Source organism: Octopus bimaculoides, chromosome 12 (genome assembly GCF_046866305.1).
Source record: "Octopus bimaculoides isolate indiv1 chromosome 12, ASM4686630v1, whole genome shotgun sequence".
Lineage (NCBI taxonomy): Eukaryota > Metazoa > Mollusca > Cephalopoda > Octopoda > Octopodidae > Octopus > Octopus bimaculoides.
In genome coordinates, this window is record NC_142939.1 from 44,913,300 (window position 1) to 44,935,583 (window position 22,284).

The following is a 22,284-nucleotide window of genomic DNA, read 5'->3' on the forward strand; positions in this document are numbered from 1 at the left end:
TTGCTTTGCAGGTTGATGATGAAAATCGTGTTCATATTTCTATAAATTAATAATAAAGAAGTTACAAGCATTTAAAGTTATGTAATTCTAGTCAATCGTTTTTGCTGATCAATACTGTCGTGGGTATCAACACACACGAAACCTAGAGTAGAAAAAAAGGTGTGCGTGTTAAATAAAATGAGGCAACAAAACCAAGGCTGTGTGGAATTTATAGGACATTTATAAAGAAAAAGGTAGTGTTTCCATGAGCAGCACATGGAATTTATGTCTGCACGTTATCCACTCGTAATAACAAAATACGAACTCCTATCGGAATCTACATACCATGGACAAGAAGCATTTTTACCCATTCTACACAGCTCTTTCTTTGGATAATGGAACTATAACTGTAACATCCTACATATATTTTTACATTTATTTTTGTTTTCATTCTCTTATTTATACCTTTTATATCCATCCTTTTCCAGAATACCTCCTTATATTGAACCCTGCTATTTCCCACTAGTTAACTCTCTCATATCGTCTCTGATGAAGGGATATCCCTAACATCCCAGAAACAGCTGTAAGACTACCTTTCTCTTTATAAATGTCCTATAAACTCCACACGGCCTTGGTTTTGTTGTCTCATTTTATTCAACATATACCTGCTCACACAAGACCTGCGTTAGACTCCTCACTCATATTATTACCGAACCGAGAGTCTAACTACGGTCCTCCCATAACGCTTACATAGTCTTACCTGCCATCTTGGATCTTCTGGATACCAGTACCTCCCATATGTGCGTGTATATATATATATATATATATATATATATATTAATTCTCTAAATGAAATATATATATATATATATATATATATACACACATTAGGCACAGGAGTGACTGTTTGTCAAGTAGCTTGCTTACCAACCACATGGTTCCGGTTTCAATCCCATTGTGTGGCACCTTGGGCAAGTGTCTTCTACTATAGCCTCAGGTCGACCTTAGCCTTGTGAGTGGATTTGGTAGACGGAAACTGAAAGAAGCCCGTCACATAAATATGCATATGTGTGTGTGTATGTGTGTCTCCCACCATCGCTTGACAACCGATGTTGACGTGTTAATGTCCCCGTAACATAGCGGTTCGACATAGAGATAGATACAATAAGTACTAGGCTTATAAAGAATAAGTCCTGGGGTCGATTTCTATGACTAAAAACGTTTAAGGCAGTGCTCTAGCATGGTCACAGTCAAGTGGCTGAGGCAAGTAAAAAAATAAAAGTATATATATATATAAATATATATATACATATCAAACCACAAAGATCCCTTTTCTGCTCTAGGCACAAGGCTCGGGAGGGGGTCTGTCGATTAGATCGACCCCAGTACTCAACTGGTACTTAATTTATCGACCCTGAAAGGATGAAAGGTAAAGTCGACGTAGGTGGATCCATTTTGGGATCTTTCTGATTTGGCAGACACCATTTTTTATCCGCCAAATCAAAAAGATCCCGGAATTTGAACTCAGAACGTAAAAAAGCGACGAAAATATTGAGATTGAAATGAGATTTAAATGTATATATATATATATTTGGTGTGTGTTCTTGAATGGCTTACAAACATCTACGATGCAATTGTTTCTGTTAATACCATTATGCATGGCAGCTTGGGCAAGTGAATTTTCCGAGTCCAATCTCCCACACCCCCACCCGTTCACCAGCGCGCATTTTTTTTCCCCATTCGTTTACTACATGTTGTTTTTCACCTATTACATTAATTTTTTTTTCTTCTTCATTTTCGTGGCCATGTGTTAACGTTGAGTTTTCGCATCCTGTGAGTTTGAATCGTGCGAATTTTCCGAGTCCTGTCCTCCCTGTTCGCTAGCGCGCATTTTTTTTTCATATTCATTTAGTACACATTACTTTACACATATTGCATTTTTTTTTTTTTGGTGGCCGGATGTCGAAGTCGGGTTCCTGGATCGTGTGAATTATCCGAGTGCGCACCCCACCCACCCCGTCACAATTTTTTTTTTTAAATAGGTGTAAAATAATGTAGTAACGAATATTTAGAAAAAAATTGCGCCGACGAACGGAGAAGTGGTGAGAGAACATTCCTGATGCGAAATTTCCCGAGTCCTCATCCCCGCCACGCGTTTACCAGCACGCATTTTTTTTTTTTTCATATTCGTTTACTACATGCTGTTTTACACCTATTACACTTTTTTTTTGCTCGGGTCAAACACTGGAGGTTAACCCCTTTCATTTTTCGTCTCTTTTTGACCATTGTCCATCCGTCATCGCTCTCCGAATAAGGTTGGAAGTAGTTCCTTTGGGGTGTCCCTCTTGAGGTCCTCCAATTCCCCTTGGCACCTTTGATGTGGGCTGCTTTATCGTGGTGTTGGTCGACTTCTTTTTTTCTTTCGGGTTGTCAGTCTGTGGTGGGTTGATGGGTTTTCGTCGCCGTACTGGTTGGCTCCCCCTTGCTTTTTTTCGGGTCATCAGACTGTGATGGGTTAATTGGAGGGAGTGCTTTTGGTTGAAGGACCTGTGGGCACGTGGAGCCCTTTTGCCCGTCCACCATGACTCTTAGCGTGGTCTCGTCCGACAATATTGTTTGTTTTGTAATCTCTTCCAAGTTTTTTCTGGGTGGCCTGGATTATTAGCTCCTGACATTGGCCCCACCAGGTCTGCTGGTGTAGCCGGGTGGCCTGAAGGATAGTGGCTCTATCCTCCAGGTTCAGCAGTACAGCCGCCACCAGCCGCATCGCATCGTGGGACCCCCGCTATCCTTATTTTCCATATTCGTCTTCCAAGGTAAGTCGGCAGTAACATCAGATCTGTCAACTTTAAGGGAGACGTAGAGTGTTCCTTTGGTTCCTCTTCGGAAACGAATCTCATCTCGACTGAGTCGAAGTACCCTCCTCTTGTAGTAACGCCTGCGCATGCGTAGAATAAAACAAGCAAGCGGTTCCCGCTCAATTCATTCTCTTTCACGCTGGCCAGCGATTGAGCATGGACGTGTGTTTAAAAGCTGTCCCTACAGCTTTCGGTCTTATACTCGACAGCTCGTTATTCTCACCTCTAAAGATGTATAACTAAAGATATGTATGTTTTACCAAGTAAATAAATGTTGTTTAAGTTGTTTAGTCTGGAGTTCAGCGTTCCGTCAATTTCTTTAATTTTATAGTAGAAAGTCAGGTATACAATCTAAAGATGTATAACCCACTTTCTACTAAAGTGGTGACCCCCGACGAAGAAAAAACGCAGCATGAACTACGGATTACCAACTTATAACTGGTGAACCTCAACTAAAGAACAAATACGGCCATGGAGACTGAACTACACATTACCAACATCTCCAAACATAGTCAACACGACTCAACAAGCGCGGTTTTTATTCTCGTCTCTGTTAGAGTGGATTTTTTCCACTCACGAAAAACAGACAGGATTTACGGCCTGCTTTTTATGTTTGTATATGTCGCATTTCACACTCTCACATTACACATACATCTTTTATGCCACACAATAACTCTTGTCATTTATTTCGCACGGTCGTTCTTTCATCTTGGGTTAAGAAAATTTTTCTTCGAGGTTTTCGCTAATGGTCGTACAGAAATTGTGTCTGTCGATCGTTCTGTAAAAGCGTACCTCTTCAAACACTCATCACCAAACAGTCTTTTCGCCACCAGCGTCGTGCGCCAACCAAGATTACCACCGTGACGACAACAATTACTACTATCAATTACAAGCTTTCCCCCCGACGTCGCCAAGTTTCAATTGAATCATTACCACCACACATACAGAACACAGCTAGAGCAGTTCCTGCGCCGACGTTTTCATCAATGTACTCTATCTCGGTGTTTTGGGATTTTTCGCAGTCTATACTACAGACACTTTCACTTGTTCTGTGTTTTTTCTCACACACACACTTGTGCACTCATAGATTTTCTTTCCTTTCAGGGAAAACAAACTCTCAGACTTTTACCTCTCGTGATTCCAGTTTCCTGGACAGTTGTCATCACGGTTGTTTTATCATTGTCATTTAATTTATACATTGCATGTTCTGTATTTTTTCTCACACACACACTTGTGCACTCATACATTTTCTTTCCTTTCAGGGAAGACAAACACTCAAGACTTTTACATCGCGTGATTCCAGTATTCCTGGACAGTTGTCATCACGGTTGTTTTGTCATTGTCATTTCATTTATACGTTGCATGCATGTATTTCACAAGTGTACATTTAATTTCTTTGAATTTTCTTTGTGTGTTTGTACCACATCTTGTGGGTGGTTTTTCAGTGGCCATCCTGTCTCAGGCGTTCTAACAGATTTTATTTATCGTGCGTTTCCGCTCTGGCGAGGGAGCTCTGTAGTAACGCCTGCGCATGCGTAGAATAAAACAAGCAAGCGTTTCCTGCACAATTCATTCTCTTTCACGCTGGCCAGCGATTGAGCATGGACGTGTGTTTAAAAGCTGTCCCTACAGCTTTCGGTCTTATACTCGACAGCTCGTTATTCTCACCTCTAAAGATGTATAACTAAAGATATGTATGTTTTACCAAGTAAATAAATGTTGTTTAAGTTGTTTAGTCTGGAGTTCAGCGTTCCGTCAATTTCTTTAATTTTATAGTAGAAAGTCAGGTATACAATCTAAAAGCATGTATAACCCACTTTCTACTAAACTCTATTTACGTATTTTATGTCGTGCCAAATCGGTAGTAGGCACTTTTCGATGGTATCCTTAGATGCCATCTCTATCTTTTTTGTTACCAGGGACAGAGTTCTGTAAACTATTGTTTTGCGTTTTGTGTTGTATATCAATTCTTCTGGGGGAGTCAGCTTCATGTTCGCTCCATCCCTCTGCAATAAGCTTTTATATTTTTCGAGCTCGCCCTGGCCGAATTGCAGTTTCTCTAGTGACGCCGGCCACGGACGCCTACTTCATTTTTCCATTATCATTCTGTGTTTCAATTCGGAGGTCGGTTTTACCATTCTCTGGTATGTTTTTCTCTTCCTTCGTTTGGCAAAATGGGAGGGAGGATAACATTTGTTTGCACAATTCCTCCAAGAAGTCTGGAATTACATGTTGGGAGACGTCAACTTCCATGTTGTACTGATTGTGTAAAAAATTTTATACAGGGAGAATTCGCAAAAAAAAAAAAAACGAACCTGCCTAAGCAGGCAATGTGTCCAGAAGACCCGGAAAATAGCAAAAGTTGTATAATAGTTCAAAAGACAACGGTAATCCCAAAAGAGATGTGGAAGATGTTTGTAAGCCATTTAAGAACACACAAAAACCGTTAGTTTCACTTTAACATTTAAATTGAATTGGTGTCAAAATATTTTCGTCGCTTTGAAACTGCGACCTGTTCATTGATTGAACTTGGAGCTGCAACTGACAAAGTAGCAGTTAATTCATGATATATATGCGTCTGTGTATGTATGTGAGCATATGTGTACATGCATATACGTACGTATGTATGTGTGTAATTGTGTTTAAACGTATGTGAAAATAGACATGTATAGATGGATAAACGTGTGTATACTCTAGGATGGTGTGTGTGTGTGTGTGCATGTGTATAGGTAGGTTTATATTTGCATGTGTGTAAGACATTGCACCTTCGATTGACTAACAGTTATATACACAACTTGAACATATCAGTACATAAACATAAGTTTACATATACACACGCAGATAAGTCAACACACTTACGTTCCTAAACACTCACATACATACATACATACACATGTACACATATACATACGTACATGCACAAATATGCACACACACACACACGCATATATATCCGCTAAGGATCTAGTTCAAAACGGGGGCACCAGTATTTTCTTAACGAAACACTTTTACATGAAATAACTCCGAATACAAATTTTTTTTTCTGTTCTATAACACAAAATAGATAAATATACGAAGTTTGAAAGTCTTTAGGTACCAAAAACACTACATAAAACATAAATGAAAACTGGTGCCCCCGTTTTGAACTAGATCCGAATTAGCTGTTACTTTCTCAGACGCAGCAGGTCGTGGTTTCAAACAAACGAAAATATTTTGACTCAAATTAAGTTTAAATGTTGAAGTGAATTTAACGGCTTTTGTGTGTTCTTTAATGGCTTTCAAACATCTTCCAAGCTGCAATTGCTTCTGTTTCAGCACACAATCTCAGGTCAAGTCACTTGCTATGCAAGTACATCTTCGTAATAAATCTTTCTCTCTCTCTCTCTATCTATCTATCTATCTATATATATATATATATATATATATATATATATATATATATATATATATATATATTACGGAGATGTACTTGCATAGCAAGTGACCTGATCTGAGATCGTGTGCTGGAACGAAAACAATTGCAGCGTGGAAGGTGTTTATAAGCCATTTAAAATAACACACAAAATCCGTTAGATTCACTTCAACATTAAGTGAATCTAACGGATTTTGTGTGTTATTTTAAATGGCGTATAAACACCTTCCACGCTGCAATTGTTTATATATATATATATATATATAGAGAGAGAGAGAGAGAGAGAGAGGGTATATCTACAGATATGCACCCCACCTATTTTGTTACTTCATAACCTCCAGAAAAATGGGTACTTTTTATCAAAATTTTCAACAAATACCGCTTAGGTGCTGCAAAGTCAGAATATATAGGGATTTATGGGAAAGATTTTTCCGGGAGGTCTGCGGAGAGGGGTTCGGAGAATACACACGATCCAAATTTTTACCCTCATAACCTTCAGGAAAATGGATATCTTTTAGTAAAATTTTATGCAAATACCATTCAAACAGCATAAAGGAATTGGTGGAGAAATTTTAGGGAGAAGTTTCGAAAAAGCGGAGCTTTGGATCAGGAAGACCAAAAAAATTGAAACTACTTATTTTTCATTTCACCACAGCCTTTGAAAAATATTTACATGAAGGACATCTTTTCATGAAAAAAAGTTTTGAAAATTTGTCGAAGGTAAAGAATACGCACACACGGTGTTTAGGGTTAGGGTTTTTGTCTACACTGACCTCAAGTCCCTATCTCCTTTATCTCTTAGGTAGAACCTGTTGATATCAGTATTTTTTGTGGAGATTTTCAATTGATGTTCACATGCTAGTGGCATGTGAAAGCACCCATTACACTGTTGGAGTGGTTGGCATTAGGAAGGGCATCCAGATGTAGAAATCAGACTGGAACCTAGTGCAGCCTTCCAGCAGTTTGTAAATACATTTAAACAGAAGAAAGTAAAGAAATACTCCCGTCTACAAACATTTAGAAAAGTCTAATCAACACTGATTGTTTACAAAAGATTTCAAGAATAAAAGGAAAGTTACCATTTGTCAAGAATATCCAATTCGTTCCATCTACTGCCATGCTGGTTCTTTCTTATTGGAGTATTTTATTCCTTGTTTTACCTCATTTCCTTTGTAAGTTCTCTTATTTATTTATTTCTGAAATCATTATGTATAATGAAGAGGTTTGTTTTCAGGTCAGTTTCTACTGTATGGTACCTTGGATTAGGGGCTTGTACAACAGCCTCAGGTGGAACTGGATAGTTGGGGATTCTGTGGTAGCTTGTTGTAGAGTTCATTTTTGTTCCTGTTCTTGGGTGGTTGACTTTATCTGTCACTTGGTTTAATCTTTTTGATCCCAAACCACATAATAGTGTCACTCCTGGTTGAATCATAGACATTCCCCGTTTTAAAATGATGTGAAGTAAAAGCTTCCATCAAAATCTCATTAGCTTCATAATGACAAAGTTATTTCAATGAATTCTTCACAACTTCCAAAATTAATGGCAGTGCATTTCAACAGAAATATGGTGGCTAGAAGTTTAATGCTATTGCAGAATTGCTGTACTGCAGTCATCACTGTCATAAAAGCAGTGTCCCTTGTTACCAGTTTCATGAAAAAAAGCGAGGGTTGGTGGCAAGAATAACATCCAGTTGTAGAAAATCTGCCTCAACAAATTCCGCCTGACCCATGCAAGCACAGAAAAGGTGGATATTGAAATGATGATGATGATGATGTTCCATTTCAGAAATTGCCTATGGTCTTGGTTTCTACTCTGATTTTACTGATTGAAATGTAGAAGAGAATAGCAGAGAAATACTGGCCATAATGATAAAGTAATTCTTTCCACTGCATTAACATCCGACACTCTGTCATGAAACTAGAGTGGTTGTTGTAGACAAACAAATTTATTCATAAACAAAACATATATAAAAAAAACTTATTTTCTTGAAAGACAATGTTTGAAGAGTTCCAATTGACATGATTATTCAGATTTTGATGCTTTTCCAAAAGAAATTCTAATGATATACACTAGTTTTCTTTGAATAACTAGGGTGGTGCCCCAGCATAGCCACAGTCTCTGGCTGAAATTGGTTATAAAATACTAGAGAAGAGAAGAATAGAATAACTATTCACAGTATAAATATTTTAAAGATGTTTTAGAAATAATTGATAAACATTTTTCTTTTTTTTTTCAAATTATTTGTCAGATACCCAGGCCAGAAAATGGGAAGTGCAAATTTGTCTCACTGAGGAATACCATCATCACATTCTTGTTACTTTGAACTGGGATAATGGTAAAAACATAACATGTGCAAACGAGGAGAACTGCTTCAAAACTGAAATTGAGTTGGATAACAAATCAACACCACAAGTTATTGGTGTTAAACCGTCTATGGAGCTCAAGGTAAATTAAAATAAACACACACACACACACACATAGATTTTATTACACCTGTTTCATCAAGAATTATGGTATTTTGGTATTTTAAAAGAAATAAGCTGAAACAGGTAATTAATGTGTTTTATATGCAAAATGTTCCAATTAAATTTCACAATATTTTTTTTGGGGGGGGGGGGGGTTCAAGAAGACCTTAGGGTAATGGTGAACAATGAATGGCATAAATAAATTATATTTGCTCTAACTTTAGTTCCTCCGAGAAAACATCTGGAAATAACTTATTTCCCATTTCAACCCCTCAACTGCATTTGAACCTTTGACTGAACCAACTATATTTCAACTCAAAACACTTTTGGGTGTATTCCACATTTTGAATAGCTCCATCCAGCCTGTGCCAAATAGATTAACTGAAATTTTTAACACATATATTTTTGCTGTTTTCATTTGGTCACAAAATGTCACATTACATAAATTCATCTACAAAATACAATCTTTTACCCATAGCACTGTGTGCTACTTTTGTAGATTTACTTAATTTCAGCTTACCAATCTACTTCCAAGTTTCTTCATTCATAATGGTAATATCACTTCCAGTGTCTAACTGCAATTTTACTCTTATATTCGGTCCTTGAGCAAGACGCTTTATTTCACATTGCTCCAGTCTTCTCAGCTGGCAAAAAAGAGTAGTGCCTGTATTCGAAAGAGATCACCCTTCTAACATTCTGTGTCACACGGAATCTCCCTGATAACTATGTTAAGGGTATGCATATCTGTGGAGTACTCAGCCACTTGCACATTAATATAACAAGTATGGAGGGGCCAGTGTGTGTGTGTGTGTGTGTAAAGGTACAGGGATGGGTGTATGCTTAAAAAGTAAGCTCAGATGGTTTTCAATTCATCTCTGAATGTGGCACCTTAGGCTGACCAATATTTTGTGAGTGGATTTGGGAGGCAGAAACTGAAAGAAGCTGGTTTGATATGTGTGGTGGTGGTGGGAGGAGTGTGTGTGTGAGGACACTATTCCACATTAGTCTGTACTGGCTGTTCACTACAAATGTTTTACTGTCATTATCATCATCATTACCGTCATCATCATCATTATTGTCATCATCACTCTCACCATTAACACAACCATCACCAACATCACTACCACCACCACCTCCAACACCACCACCACCACCATCATCACCCCTCCCACCTCCACCACCATCATCATTCCCAGCATCACCATCATCATCATCATCATCTTCATCATCATCATCATGAAATTATTTTAAAATCCTTCACTGATGTTCTTCTATTTTAGGCAATTGTCCGAAATCGTGATCTTCATGAAGTGCATGGTGCTCTGTGCCAAACACCATGTAATGCAGCTGAATTGAAATTAACAAGTTGTAAGATTTTGCCTCAGAACTGTTCCTTATTGTTTGTTTTTTTTTTAGTGTTTTTTTTTTTCTCATTTAATTCCTTAAGGAATTGTTTTCTTTAGTACAACCTCCACACCCTACAAAATGCACAAGGAAGCATAGGGACTGTAATATTAATGAGCTTAACTGCAAAGATCAATATTATGAGTTCAAATCTTATTGTTGCCTTTCAATCACCAGGAAAGACACATTATTCTACATTTAGTGGAACCTTCTCACATGTGTGACTATTTAAAGTTTTTAAAGCCTCTCCTTCTGTTGTTTGATATAGAAATAAATAAATCTAAATAAATTACAAATGAAAAGAAACGTAATCAATCTATGGTTGAAGAGCAGAAAAACTAAATGTTTTCCAATCGTATTCTAAAGATTTGATTTTATATTCAACCTCCTTGCAAGACGATGATTCTTTTATGTTTATTAATTTTGAAATTTTGTTGTCCCTGATGATGACAAATGTTTATTGTCTCTTACTTTTCTAGGGACATCCTGGAGCATTGAAATTAAACGTAATAAGGAGTATGGCGACTATGAGTTTTCTTTAGGGTTAGAACCTTATGTTAAAGCGAATGTAGTATTTAAACCACATTCTAAAGAAACAAATATATCATTCTTTCTTCCTACGGAAGCGAATACACCATCAAAAATGAGCTTATTGACAAGAGGAAAATTTCATCTGGACATACGGGTAAGTAAAACTCTTTATCATTTTTTCAATGAGTCTACCTGCTTAACTGAACCTCAATATATTTCTTGCTTTTCAGGTTTTTTAGATTTGTGTAATTAATCTCAGCTTTTCCTGATAAGCCCCTTAGACATTTATTAACATAACCAACTGTATTAATGATTATTACTGTACGTATGCCTGTTTATATATTTAAATATTCTAAAACCTCACTTTGGATGAAACAAGATTATAGACAAAAAAAAAGGACAAATGAGAATATCATACTTTAATGTTTAGATTTAATTCTGTTCTGATATACACAACATTGTTAATAAACAATTATTCTATGAATGTATTTGTTTGTCTGCTTTACATCTGCTTTTTTTCTATTCTAGCATGGGTTAGATGAATACATATTATCAAGGAGATGCTTCTCATGTCACTAGCCCTTCCCTGGCTTTCAATAAAGGCAGATGTTATTCTGATTGTCTTTGAAAGTGCAGAGCTACAGGACAATTTTCTGATAGGGAAATGACAGCAAACATCATCATCATCATCATCTCTGGCTTACTCCAGGGCAGAATGTGAATGTTTACACAGACACACACACGCATGGTCCCTGTACTAGGGAGACTGTCACCTTCTTGACAATACTAAAAGGTCTTTTTCACCCGTGCATATTTAGTCAATTGCTAACACCTTTCCAGAGGGCACTGGGTGCATTTTATCATGGTAGCAAAACTAGTGAGATTTCCTTCTGCTATCATTAGTTTCTGCTGTGTCTCTCCACTGAATACAATGTGACAAACAGGGTGGGTAGCAGGTAGAGTGATGGTGGGAGCAAACTAGGATGTGTTTGAGGAAGGGGCCAAGTGTATGATAGCAGAAACAGAAAGATGGGAGTGAAGAAGGGGTGACAAAAGAGAAGAGAGAAGGAATGTTGACTGCATTGAAAGAGAGAACAAGACTGGTTGTAGGCAGTATTGAGTACAAATAGTTCCAGTGCCACCCTTGATAACAGAGGCATAATAGAAGAGTGTAAGGGAGAGAGTGTGAGAGAGACAAGAGGGTAGACAGGTCCAGTAACGTTCCTACCATGACAGCAGGGTACAGAGAAGAGGAGAGATTCACTGTTATTGTTAGTTAGGCAGGCTGCTGGTGGAGTGTGGGTGGATAATAGATGAGTGATAGAGAACTGATAGAAAGGTGAGATGGTATACCAAGAGGCAGTCTAGGCAACTTATGTAGACACAAATGGGGGATAGAATAGGTAAGAGACCGAAATGTAGACAGGTTATATCTACCAGACTCCATCACTAATTTTATTTCAACATTCAATTCTACATGAATTTATGATTTCATCATCATCATCATCATCATCGTTTAACGTCCGCTTTCCATGCTAGCATGGGTTGGACGATTTGACTGAGGACTGGTGAAACCGGATGGCAACCCCAGGCTCCAATCTGATTTGGCAGAGTTTCTACAGCTGGATGTCCTTCCTAACGCCAACCACTCAGAGAGTGTAGTGGGTGCTTTTACGTGTCATTTTAAAGTTGAATATATTAAGATGACAAGACCAGGTTCCGTCCCTGATGCCATCATCTGTGGATCCAATAGAATTCCTTTATGTTGTTTTAAATTTTTTAAATCATGTGTAAAGAATGTGATCAGCTGATCCCCTGTAAAGATGGTCTTGTATGACTATTTCTGAAGTTATCAATATTTGAAAGAACACTTCAGTTGAAGTAGAGATAGTTGAGTGGATGGATAAGTGAGGTATTCCTCATTTGTTTAATTACTGGATCCAGAACAAATATGACACCTGTTTAAACCCATGTAATTCCTGGAGATGTAATTTTGTTGTTTGTTTTTTGTTATTTTAATTTAGATGAAAATGAAGAATATGGAAACTTCCTAAATATATTCCTGTATTCATCTTCAAACTCCATTTATTGAAACGTATTACCATGAATGTTTATTGGTAAATGGTAAGTTGATAAAAAGTATTTCTCATATAATCTTAAAAGAAACAATGAAATAGTTCTGTCTTGTTGCCTGTGTGGCTTTTACCAGATGTTATTGATAATAAAGAGAGGGAGCAGGATGAATTCTAAATGTTCCATGCTGTTGATGTTACTTTCAACAGATAAATCTTCCTGGCACCAAATCCATTTTCCCAAACCAAAGATCTAAAACTAAACACTACATTCTGCCATGATCAAGACCTTTGGCATTCTGTTGTACTTGAGAAGAAGAACCATCAAGCTAAGTAAAATCACAGTCGTGGCAGATACTGGTGTCACGCAAATGGCACCTATGCCGGTGGGACATAAAAGCAACCATTAGACTCTTAGAGTGGTTAGCATTAGGAAAGGCATCCAGCTGCAGAAAATTATGCCAAATCAGACTGGAGTCTGGTGCAGCCTTCCATGTTACCAGCATGGACAATGGATGTCAAACAATGATGATGATGAAGTTTCAGCAGACTTACAAAAGCTTTAAAATTAAGCCCTCCGTAGAGACCATTCGTATTGTAGCTGGGACACCTTGTAATTTTAGATCTTGGATGAATATTGTTTCATTAAATATCAATTTTACTCACCCACTTTCTCTCTAAGAAATTATTCTCACTATTAAAAGGCAATTCTGATTTTATTTATATGAGATATTGCAGCTCTCACCTTTTACAAGTTCACATTTTGTTTGATTTACATACAAAACATACAATAAATTGTTACATATATATCAAAAGTGTTTAATGTTAGTAATAAATATTGTTAATGATAATTCTTTCTCCTATTCATTATTTAAATCATTGAATTTAATATGATTACAAATATTAACAGCTACCATTCATTTACTTCTGAACCATTTTGGTGCCAACCTGCCAAAGATGGCCCCTACTTCCCTAATATCAATTCTTTGTTTTAAAGTGGTCTACATGGAAAACCCTTCATTAAAATTCCAGAGTTATTTAATAAATGCTTCGTCATTCTCTAAATTAATTGAGACAAAGACATTGTATTTCAACAAAAATATTCCAAGAAATATTTCAGTCACCATCCTTTGAGGAATAGCTTGGATCTTAAATGTCAAGTAATTCCAATTTTTCTTCTTTTCTTTCAGCACATTTCATTTGTTAATGTCTCACAACTACTCTACCATCTTTTTGACTGTTTTTTAAAAATATTATTTTCTTCTTTCTTTTTTAGATTTGATGTGGAAAGTAGAATTAACCTCACTACCCAGACTAATAAGAAATACGATAGTAATAAGTGTAATTCTTGGAGTGCATGACAGTAGAAGATCTTCTTTACATCATCTAATATTAAGAAAGTTAGCGTATCTGCCCACGTTCGCTGAGTTTGCCAATATTGGAAATATAACAACAAATGTGGCTCATATATACTTCAATCACCCTTTTGAAGGTTTTCTATTATTCAAAGTAAGAATTCTGTGTCTTTTATTTTTTCTGTTCTATTTTTTTTTTGTCATTATTAAAGTCCTGGTTTGGCTTGCTTGATTGGATCAAGAAAGAAAGACATTCCAGCCATGACCATCATTCATTAATTGAACAAGGATTCTTAATATGGAGAGGGTGGTGTTTTCTAGTTGAATAAAAGTAATTTGATCAGATGTTTATACTTAGTGAAATTGTCACATCCTGAACTTAGTAGGTCAGTAGAGATGCAGGCTTTGTTTAGCTGAAAGCTCTCACATCGCTTTTAGATCTAAGTAGTGTACTTGCTTGTTTTTGTCAGACAATGACCAACCCTGTTGCTTGAAAGCACATGGCTTTCTATTTGAGCCTGAGCAACAATTGTGTTTTCACTGCATAAAACTAATATTAACTTCAATTTATGTCATGTATATATTAAATGATATATCTCTCTCACTGGATGGAGTACATTTTTGTTGCTAAAAGTAAAATTGAATAAATTATAATTATGGAGAAATATATTAAGCACTTTTTGGTACACTTGGATGTGGGAAGACCTTCCACTATGGAAATAATCCTGTGAATAAATTCTTCTCACAGAAAAATGTGTGAAAACCCATTGGGCTATGAAGGATTTTCTCGGGTGGTAGGATGCATGCATTTCTGCATCCTTGCTTGTCATCAGTTACTAATATTCGTTTTTCATAGCCCTGTTCAGATAACAATAAATAGTACATTTACTGATGCACATTAAGCTTATCCAAGCTAGAATAAATAACTGAGTCACATCAAACAGTGTTGAAAAATATATAATTGCATATGACCATATTTAACGAATAATTATTTTACAGTTTAAATTTTAATCATTATCTTGTACAAGTTTAATTAAACATGGAACAGAATTACACTGTCTCACAAAAATAAAATGAATGGTGCAATAAAAATGAGAAAAGTATTTTGGCGAAATATTGATGATAAAAATGAAGTTCAAAATGACAAGAATTGCCCTTATATCAATGTAGGTGTTTGCATTAATTTAAATATATAATAAACTAATTAACTTAAAGTGTATTGTTTCATAATTTTTCAGGTTGTCCCGACAAAAGTATTTAATGGAGAAGAATATGGTTGTACTAACCAATACAAGACAGCCTGGGCTAAATATTCATGCAGACTACAGGAAAGTAAGATTTTATTGAACAACTAAACCAATCACACACACACACACACATATATATATATCTTTTTTTGCTAACATGTAGGTGAAACATGACAATATTAAGTCAAACATGATTAAAAGAAAGAGCTTTTTTATAAAATTATAGATTCTTTAGACACAGGGCTACTCACTGTCAATCGTTGGCAGCTGAGAATTATTTCTCCTGAAAAACACGAGCAAACTTTCTTTGTAGAAATTATGCAAGGCACATCATCTTCTTTCTCTAGAGGTTTACATTGGGAAAATCTCTGTGAATATGGATATGACTGTGTTGACCATTTCGATTTGAAGACGTATGAAGATAATGAAATAACAAGCTTAAAACTGCATTCTTTGCATGAACTTTTCAAAGTCAATAATGTAAAAAAATATTTTATTAACCCATTTTAAAATATCTAATGATGATAGGGAAGCAAATGGCATAATTTATGTTAGTGAATTTGAGATTTCAAAATGACTGGGTTCAAAATACTAGTAGAGCCAACTTGAAAATCTTTTCTGAAAATATTTATAGACCTTCCCCTCCACCACTAAATAACCCATCCTATTACCTTTCAAGTCTGTGTTGTCTTTTTTTCACAACCTTGTTAATTTTTTCTCTGTTCCCTCCTTTATTCCCCCAAACCTCCCATCTGATGATGATGATGATGATGGTGGCAGTTGCGGTGGTGGAGATGGTGATGAGGATAATGAGGATAATATTGATGATGAAGGTGTTACTTGTTTCAAAGTAAACTCTTCCTTCACAAAGTGTCACTTTTCACATAAATAATCAAAACTTCATCTCCAGTGCTGTTTAAGTCTCACTAGTTTAGTCCACCTTACTGTGAATAGGTACCCCTAAGTGCTACATCTTACCACTGTATGCAGTGGCAGCTGTGTATAATTGTTGACTGCTCTATTGCTCTGCACTACTAAATCCATGTCCTACCATTAGTGTCGCATGGAGAGCCATTCTCTTAAATCTTATGCTCATCTACAGTTCTCTGGTGTTTTAACTCCTTGTTCAAAGAAAGATTTGGCCAAAAGAGAGTAAAAAAGGGTAGGTATGTTCAGAACGTAATAACTTTCTTTCTAATCAATGGATATCAATGATACGAGTCATATCCTGTGCCACTGGTTTGTGTCCCTAGTGATGAGGTGCATTTTTAAGCGGTTCACGGACGAGTGGTTTACAAGTGGTTAAGAGTGAATTAGGATCAAAAATGCTAATCACATGTTTGATGGATATTTCTGGACAGGAGAATCTATATATTGAACTGATATAAATATTATTGGAGGGGCATGGAAAGAATTTAATGTCTCTCCCCTACAAAACGTAAAGACAAATAGAGAGTGCTAGGACGAATAAGATCAACACCTTAACAAAGAACTGAAGGAACTCAAAATCAATACTCAATCAGCTGAGTTTGTGTAAATAATATTTCAAATCTATCATTTCAGATGAGTTTGAGGAATGACGACTCAGTGTATAAATTCAAAGCAAGAAAAGAAATCAAAACTGAGAATCACTTGGTGACAGAATATATTCCAATAACAAAAGGTGTGTGGTATACGAAAACATGTCTTGTTTAAATATTGTGAATTTTAAATGTCAAACATCAACATCAGTAAAAATGAAGGCACACATGCACACACAGAGATAGACATACACACATATTTTCATCACATATACACAAACATCACATATAATGCCAACCACTCCAAGAGTGTAGTGGGTGCTTTTATGTGCCACCGGCATGAAGGCCAGTCAGGCAGTACTGGCAATGGCCACACTCAAAATGGTGTATTTTATGTGCCACCTGCACAGGAGCCAGTCCAGCGGCACTAGCAATGACCTCACTCGAATGTCTTTTCACGTGCCACTGGCACGGGTAGTGGGAAGGCGACGCTGGTAACAATCAAGCTCAAATGGTGCTATTTACATGCCACTGAAATGGAAGCCAGACAGCTGCTCTGGCAACGATCACGCTCGGATGGTGCTCTTAGCACTCCACTGGTACAGGTGCCATCATAATTTCGGTTTCACTTGCTCCAACAGGTCTTCGCAAGCTGAGTTAAGTGTCCAATGAAGGAGACGTTGGCATGGGTGCCTGTTGTCGAATTTAGTTCGATTTCGATTTCACTTGCCTCAACAGGTTTTCACAAGTGGAGTTTAGTGTCCAATGAAGGAAAGGTATGCATAAGTGGGCTGGCTACTCCCCTGGCAGAGGCCTTGGATTATGGTCTCACTTGGCTTGCCAGGTCCTCTCGTGCACAGCAGTGTTGAGGGGTACATTCTTCACCAAGGAAGGTTTTGGCATTTATAAGCCATCCTCTTTCTCTATTTCTGGTGAGGATGTAGTCGATTTGGCTAGTGTGTCTGCCAGAACGGTAGGTGACAAAGTGACAGGCAGGTTTCCTGAAGTTGGTATTGCAAACCATCACAGAACTCCAGCAGTCTGGTTCCCTCATGTGTATATATATATATATATATATATATATATATATATATATATATATATATGCACACACACACACACACACACACACACATATATATATATATAATGCTAAGTAGATACATACATGTAAATATGTATTGAAAATAAAAGGAAAACGACTATATGTTTGCAGGACTTTATAATGGGGAACAGAAAGAAAATATGAAATGAAAGGAAAAAAAAATGACAAAAATTAAATCAAACTTTCATAGGAATCAGTTGTAGAAGTTGATATAGTTTCCTTATAAAGATCACATGATGTTTTATATTTTTGTCCTGGTGATTGCAAGTTTGTTGCAGGTAGGTTTAATGGGAGTGAGACCTGCCCCATGCAAGTATGGAAAAAGGGAACATCCAAATGATGATGATGATGGTGGTGGTGGTGATGGTGCTGATGATGATGATATCTATTCATCATTTGATCTTGTCATCAGCTATGTCTTTTGTCCAAGAATTTCTTCTTGATTGAATGGTGCCACCAAGTTCATGGAGAAACAGCATCGGTCTTTTCAAGTCAATAATAATGTTTCAGTGTTTCAGAGTTTTTTTTTTTTTTAATTTTTACTTTTTTTCTTATTATTACTTTTTTAAAATTTTTAGTGAAAATCCATCCTGACAAAACAGCTCACAATCTGAAAATAGGTAATTATTTTTATCGTTTGTAAATTTTTCATTTTGCAACCACATGGTATTGTGTTCAATCCAGCTGCACAACACCATGGTCTGATCTGATAAACTCACTATAGCCCTGGACCGACAAACCAATGCACTACAAGTGAATTTTGTAATTATTCTCTGAGTATCACTGGAATGGTATCCACTTAATGTCTGGGTCACGTTCTATCATGGCTGTCTTAGCTATGGATATTAGCTAATGCCTCTCAAACAAGATTTTTATAACAGTAAGGAATCTTTTATTGAAATTCAAGTCTAAATTTGATTGACAGTTTAATAACTGTACCAAGAATGTCTGAATGAGTTTAACCCTAATCTTATAATATTTCTATTCAAAAAATCTTCTTTGTTCAAATCTACTTTGAAAATAATGAAGAATTTAGCGAAATAAATTTGTCATTATGAACTTTGAAAATCGTATTGAAAATTTTCCAAGTCATGTAATAATTCTGTGATAGAAAACAAGTGAATGATAGGAGAAGGCCTTACAGTTTTCTCCTTCTTTTTTTAGAGACTTCCTCATTTCCCTCCAAATGAATGTAAGTAAGGTTTGTGCATTTTCTCATGGTATTGTGTCATAGTGCAATGAAGAGGTCTAATAAGAACAAAACATATCTAGAGTTATCACCCATGCTTACCAATGACTTCCTATGGCATTTTTCCAATTTTTTTGTCCATTTTATTCTTGCAATTGTCTCTCTCAATTTTGACAGCATTTATCATAAAACTAATTAATTTTTTAAATCACATTAGTAATTTTGAATGATGATCAATTTGGTTTTGACTATTACATTAAATATCTTAGCTTTCAGTTAAATATATGATGAGGTACCCAAAAGAAACCGGAAATACTCTCTATAGGACAAATTCATTGTAATTCAGGCTTCTGTCACTACAAGTCACTTGATGTGATCCTCAGGCATCAGTCTGCCAACTGGTGTCATTGAGTGAGGTCTTACTGCCCTGTGGTGCATCTTTGTTTTGCAGTGCTTCTCTCCTATTCATCGATTTCTACTGGGGAAAACGGCAGCCAAAACTGTTGTCATGCTTAAAACAGCTTACAAGGACGCTGCCATGAGCAAAACATAAGTTTACAAGTGGTTTCCATGCTTTAGGAATGGTCACTTGTTACTTGAAGAGCAACCTTATTCACGGTGACTGTCAACCTCTTGAATGAATGAGAACATCCCTGAAAATTCATGAACTGATCTTAGAGGACAGGTACCAAACAATTGACAAACTTTTTGATATAACTGGTGTGTTCTGGAGCTGCTGTCAACAAATTTTTAGTGAGGAATTAGGAATGAAAAGAGTTGCAGCAAAATTTGTGCCTCACTTGCTCAGAGAAGATCAAAAGAAGTCACAACTGAATGAATGTCATCAACTGAAAGAAAAGTTGCAAGTTGATCTGGACCTTTTTCCAAAGTTCATCACTGGTGATGAAAGCTGGTGCTACAGAATTTTGCAGATGCGGAAGAGGTGAAGAAAAAAATGACAGAGGTATTAAAAGGCTTCACTTTAGAAGACTTCCAGGATTGCGTCTGGACTGATGCATTGCTTGAAATGGAGAATTACCTTGAGGGTGATAAAAATGTAAACATGTAAAACTAAGTGAATAAAATAATATTGCAAAGTTCCAGTTTCTTTTGGGTACCCCCTCGCACATAAAATAATGCTTGACTGAGTGTCTTATTCTTTTCTTCTTTAGTTATTGGCCTCTTTGCAGCCTTCATGTTATTGTTGATCATCTTCATTGTCACTTTCTGTATCAGGTAAAACTTATATATTATTTATTTTTACTCTCATTTTATTTCCTTTGTGTGTGTGTGTGTATGTGTGCCATTTTCCTACCATCTTTGTGCATGGCCATATTCTGCTCTCTCTCTAGCACATTCCACCTGTCTCTTCTCCCTTTCGCAGATAAACACCACTGTGGCCCTTTCATATTCTATTCTCTGATCCCAGAACCATGCCTATCTTTCTTGCACCAAGATGAGCAGCCCAGAAATCTTCCAGTAAGAAGCCCCACATTGGCCAACCCCAAGCATGCAGGCACTTATTAATGTGTTTGCCAATGATGCAAATCCTGTCTCTACATTAACAATACTACAACCATCACTGAGCCTAAGAGACAACATCCTATTGCACAGAACTTCTAACCTTAAATATTGCATCACCTGCAAATTGTGTGACACCTTTGTGGCACATTGGGGAAGCAGGCTGACACCTTGCTGATCACTACTGGGAGCATATTTAAAGCCTTCTACTTCATTTGCTGGGACAACCTGTCACCACCCCACATCTTCCTGGGTCTATCCCTTCTTCAGCTTCAGATCAGTACTCCTTTATGCATCTGTCCTTGTCCATACACATCACATGATCATACCAGTGCAGTCTCCTCTCTTGCACACTACATCTGTTGCCGCTTATATCCAATATTTCTCTCAAATCACTTACACTCAGTTATACATGCACACAGACATTACCCATCCAGTGGAACATGCTGGCTTCATTCCTTTCAAGCATTCACATCTCCTTTGTAGCCACAACCCATGCTTCACTGCCATGCAGCATAGTTCTTCTTACACAGACATCATACATTCTGCCTTTCACTGTGATGGAGAGGCCCCTTGTGACAAACAAAGGTAGTATTTACCTGAAGTTTGCTCAGTCTATTCTTATTCTAGCCAGTAGGCTTTCAGAACATCCTCCTTCATTGCTAATTTGGGTACCTAGGTAACTGATGTTATCTACTGCATCTAAGAATTTCCCAGACATTTGAGGAAGCCTCTTCTGTACACACGCACAAACTCACCCTCACCCATATGTATGTATGTATATATATATATATATATATATATATATATATATATATATATATATATATATATATATATATATATATATTGTCTATTGCAGGTACAAGATGCTGAGAAACAGCTTAAGCGAAAGTTACACATCAGCACCTGAAGATATTAGTAAAAGTGAGGACTCTACTCCCATGGAAGATGCCAAGTTAGCTGACACTTACTGATGAAATACCAGTCTCTCGACTGGAAGGCTCTAATGCTATATATTTTAAAATTTATTATTATTAAATTTATTAATCCAATTTACATTGAATATTTTTTTATCAATTACAATAAGTAAAAATTACAAAAAATTTTTTTCAGAAAATGCATAAAAAACCAGATTAAGCACTTTGGCAGCTTGGCTTGCTTGGGCAAGTTGGTAGGAGGTCAAAAAATAGAAAGGTCAATAATTGTATAAAAAAAAACAAACAAAAAAGATATATCCTTTGCATGCAAGCAAGGTAGTCATAAAGGTATATAAAAAGTAAATCTCCTTAAGTCTGGCAGCAACACAGTAAGAGAATTTTGAGTATATTAAAGAATAGTAAAGAATGAATCTAATATTTTCAGGACGAAGGTAAGAAATTCTATTTAACATACCAAGAGTATGGGTATTTTGTTTTAATAAATTGCTTATATGTGTTTTGAAACCAAGGGACTCATCAATATGAATGCCGAGAAATTTTGTGGCTGTTACATGTAAAATTGCTTTACCTGTGAGGAGGACATTAGGAAGAAGCTGTTTGGACTTTGTGGAGAAAAGCATGCAGCAGGGTTTTTTTAATTTTTATATTAAGAGTAAGCCAATTAGTGATAAGCCATTGATAAAC

The 22,284-nt window shown here is 36.6% G+C and overlaps 2 protein-coding genes across 4 annotated transcripts; both read left to right on the plus strand.

Moving 5' to 3' along the window:
- Positions 1 to 4,702: 4,702 nt before the first annotated feature.
- Positions 4,703 to 14,135, plus strand: LOC106880512 (uncharacterized). Of its 2 annotated transcripts, none has more exons than XM_089360985.1 (6): positions 4,703 to 4,981; positions 8,499 to 8,695; positions 9,996 to 10,083; positions 10,599 to 10,804; positions 12,675 to 12,774; positions 13,999 to 14,135. In XM_089360985.1, exons 1-5 carry the CDS (start codon positions 4,729 to 4,731, stop codon positions 12,702 to 12,704), a joined length of 774 nt encoding a protein of 257 aa, XP_089217111.1. In that variant the 5' UTR covers positions 4,703 to 4,728; the 3' UTR covers positions 12,705 to 12,774; positions 13,999 to 14,135. The 2 variants fall into 2 exon arrangements, with proteins under 2 accessions (XP_089217111.1, XP_089217112.1); XM_089360986.1 differs by lacking the exon at positions 4,703 to 4,981 and adding an exon at positions 6,627 to 7,421.
- Positions 14,093 to 21,718, plus strand: LOC149133087 (uncharacterized). 2 transcript variants are annotated; one of them, XM_089360987.1, is made up of 6 exons: positions 14,093 to 14,231; positions 15,316 to 15,409; positions 16,888 to 16,987; positions 18,528 to 18,569; positions 20,311 to 20,374; positions 21,522 to 21,718. In XM_089360987.1, the coding sequence occupies exons 1-6, from the start codon at positions 14,179 to 14,181 to the stop codon at positions 21,634 to 21,636; spliced, it is 468 nt and encodes a 155-aa protein (XP_089217113.1). In that variant the 5' UTR covers positions 14,093 to 14,178; the 3' UTR covers positions 21,637 to 21,718. The 2 variants fall into 2 exon arrangements, with proteins under 2 accessions (XP_089217113.1, XP_089217114.1); XM_089360988.1 differs by lacking the exon at positions 18,528 to 18,569.
- Positions 21,719 to 22,284: the final 566 nt, after the last annotated feature.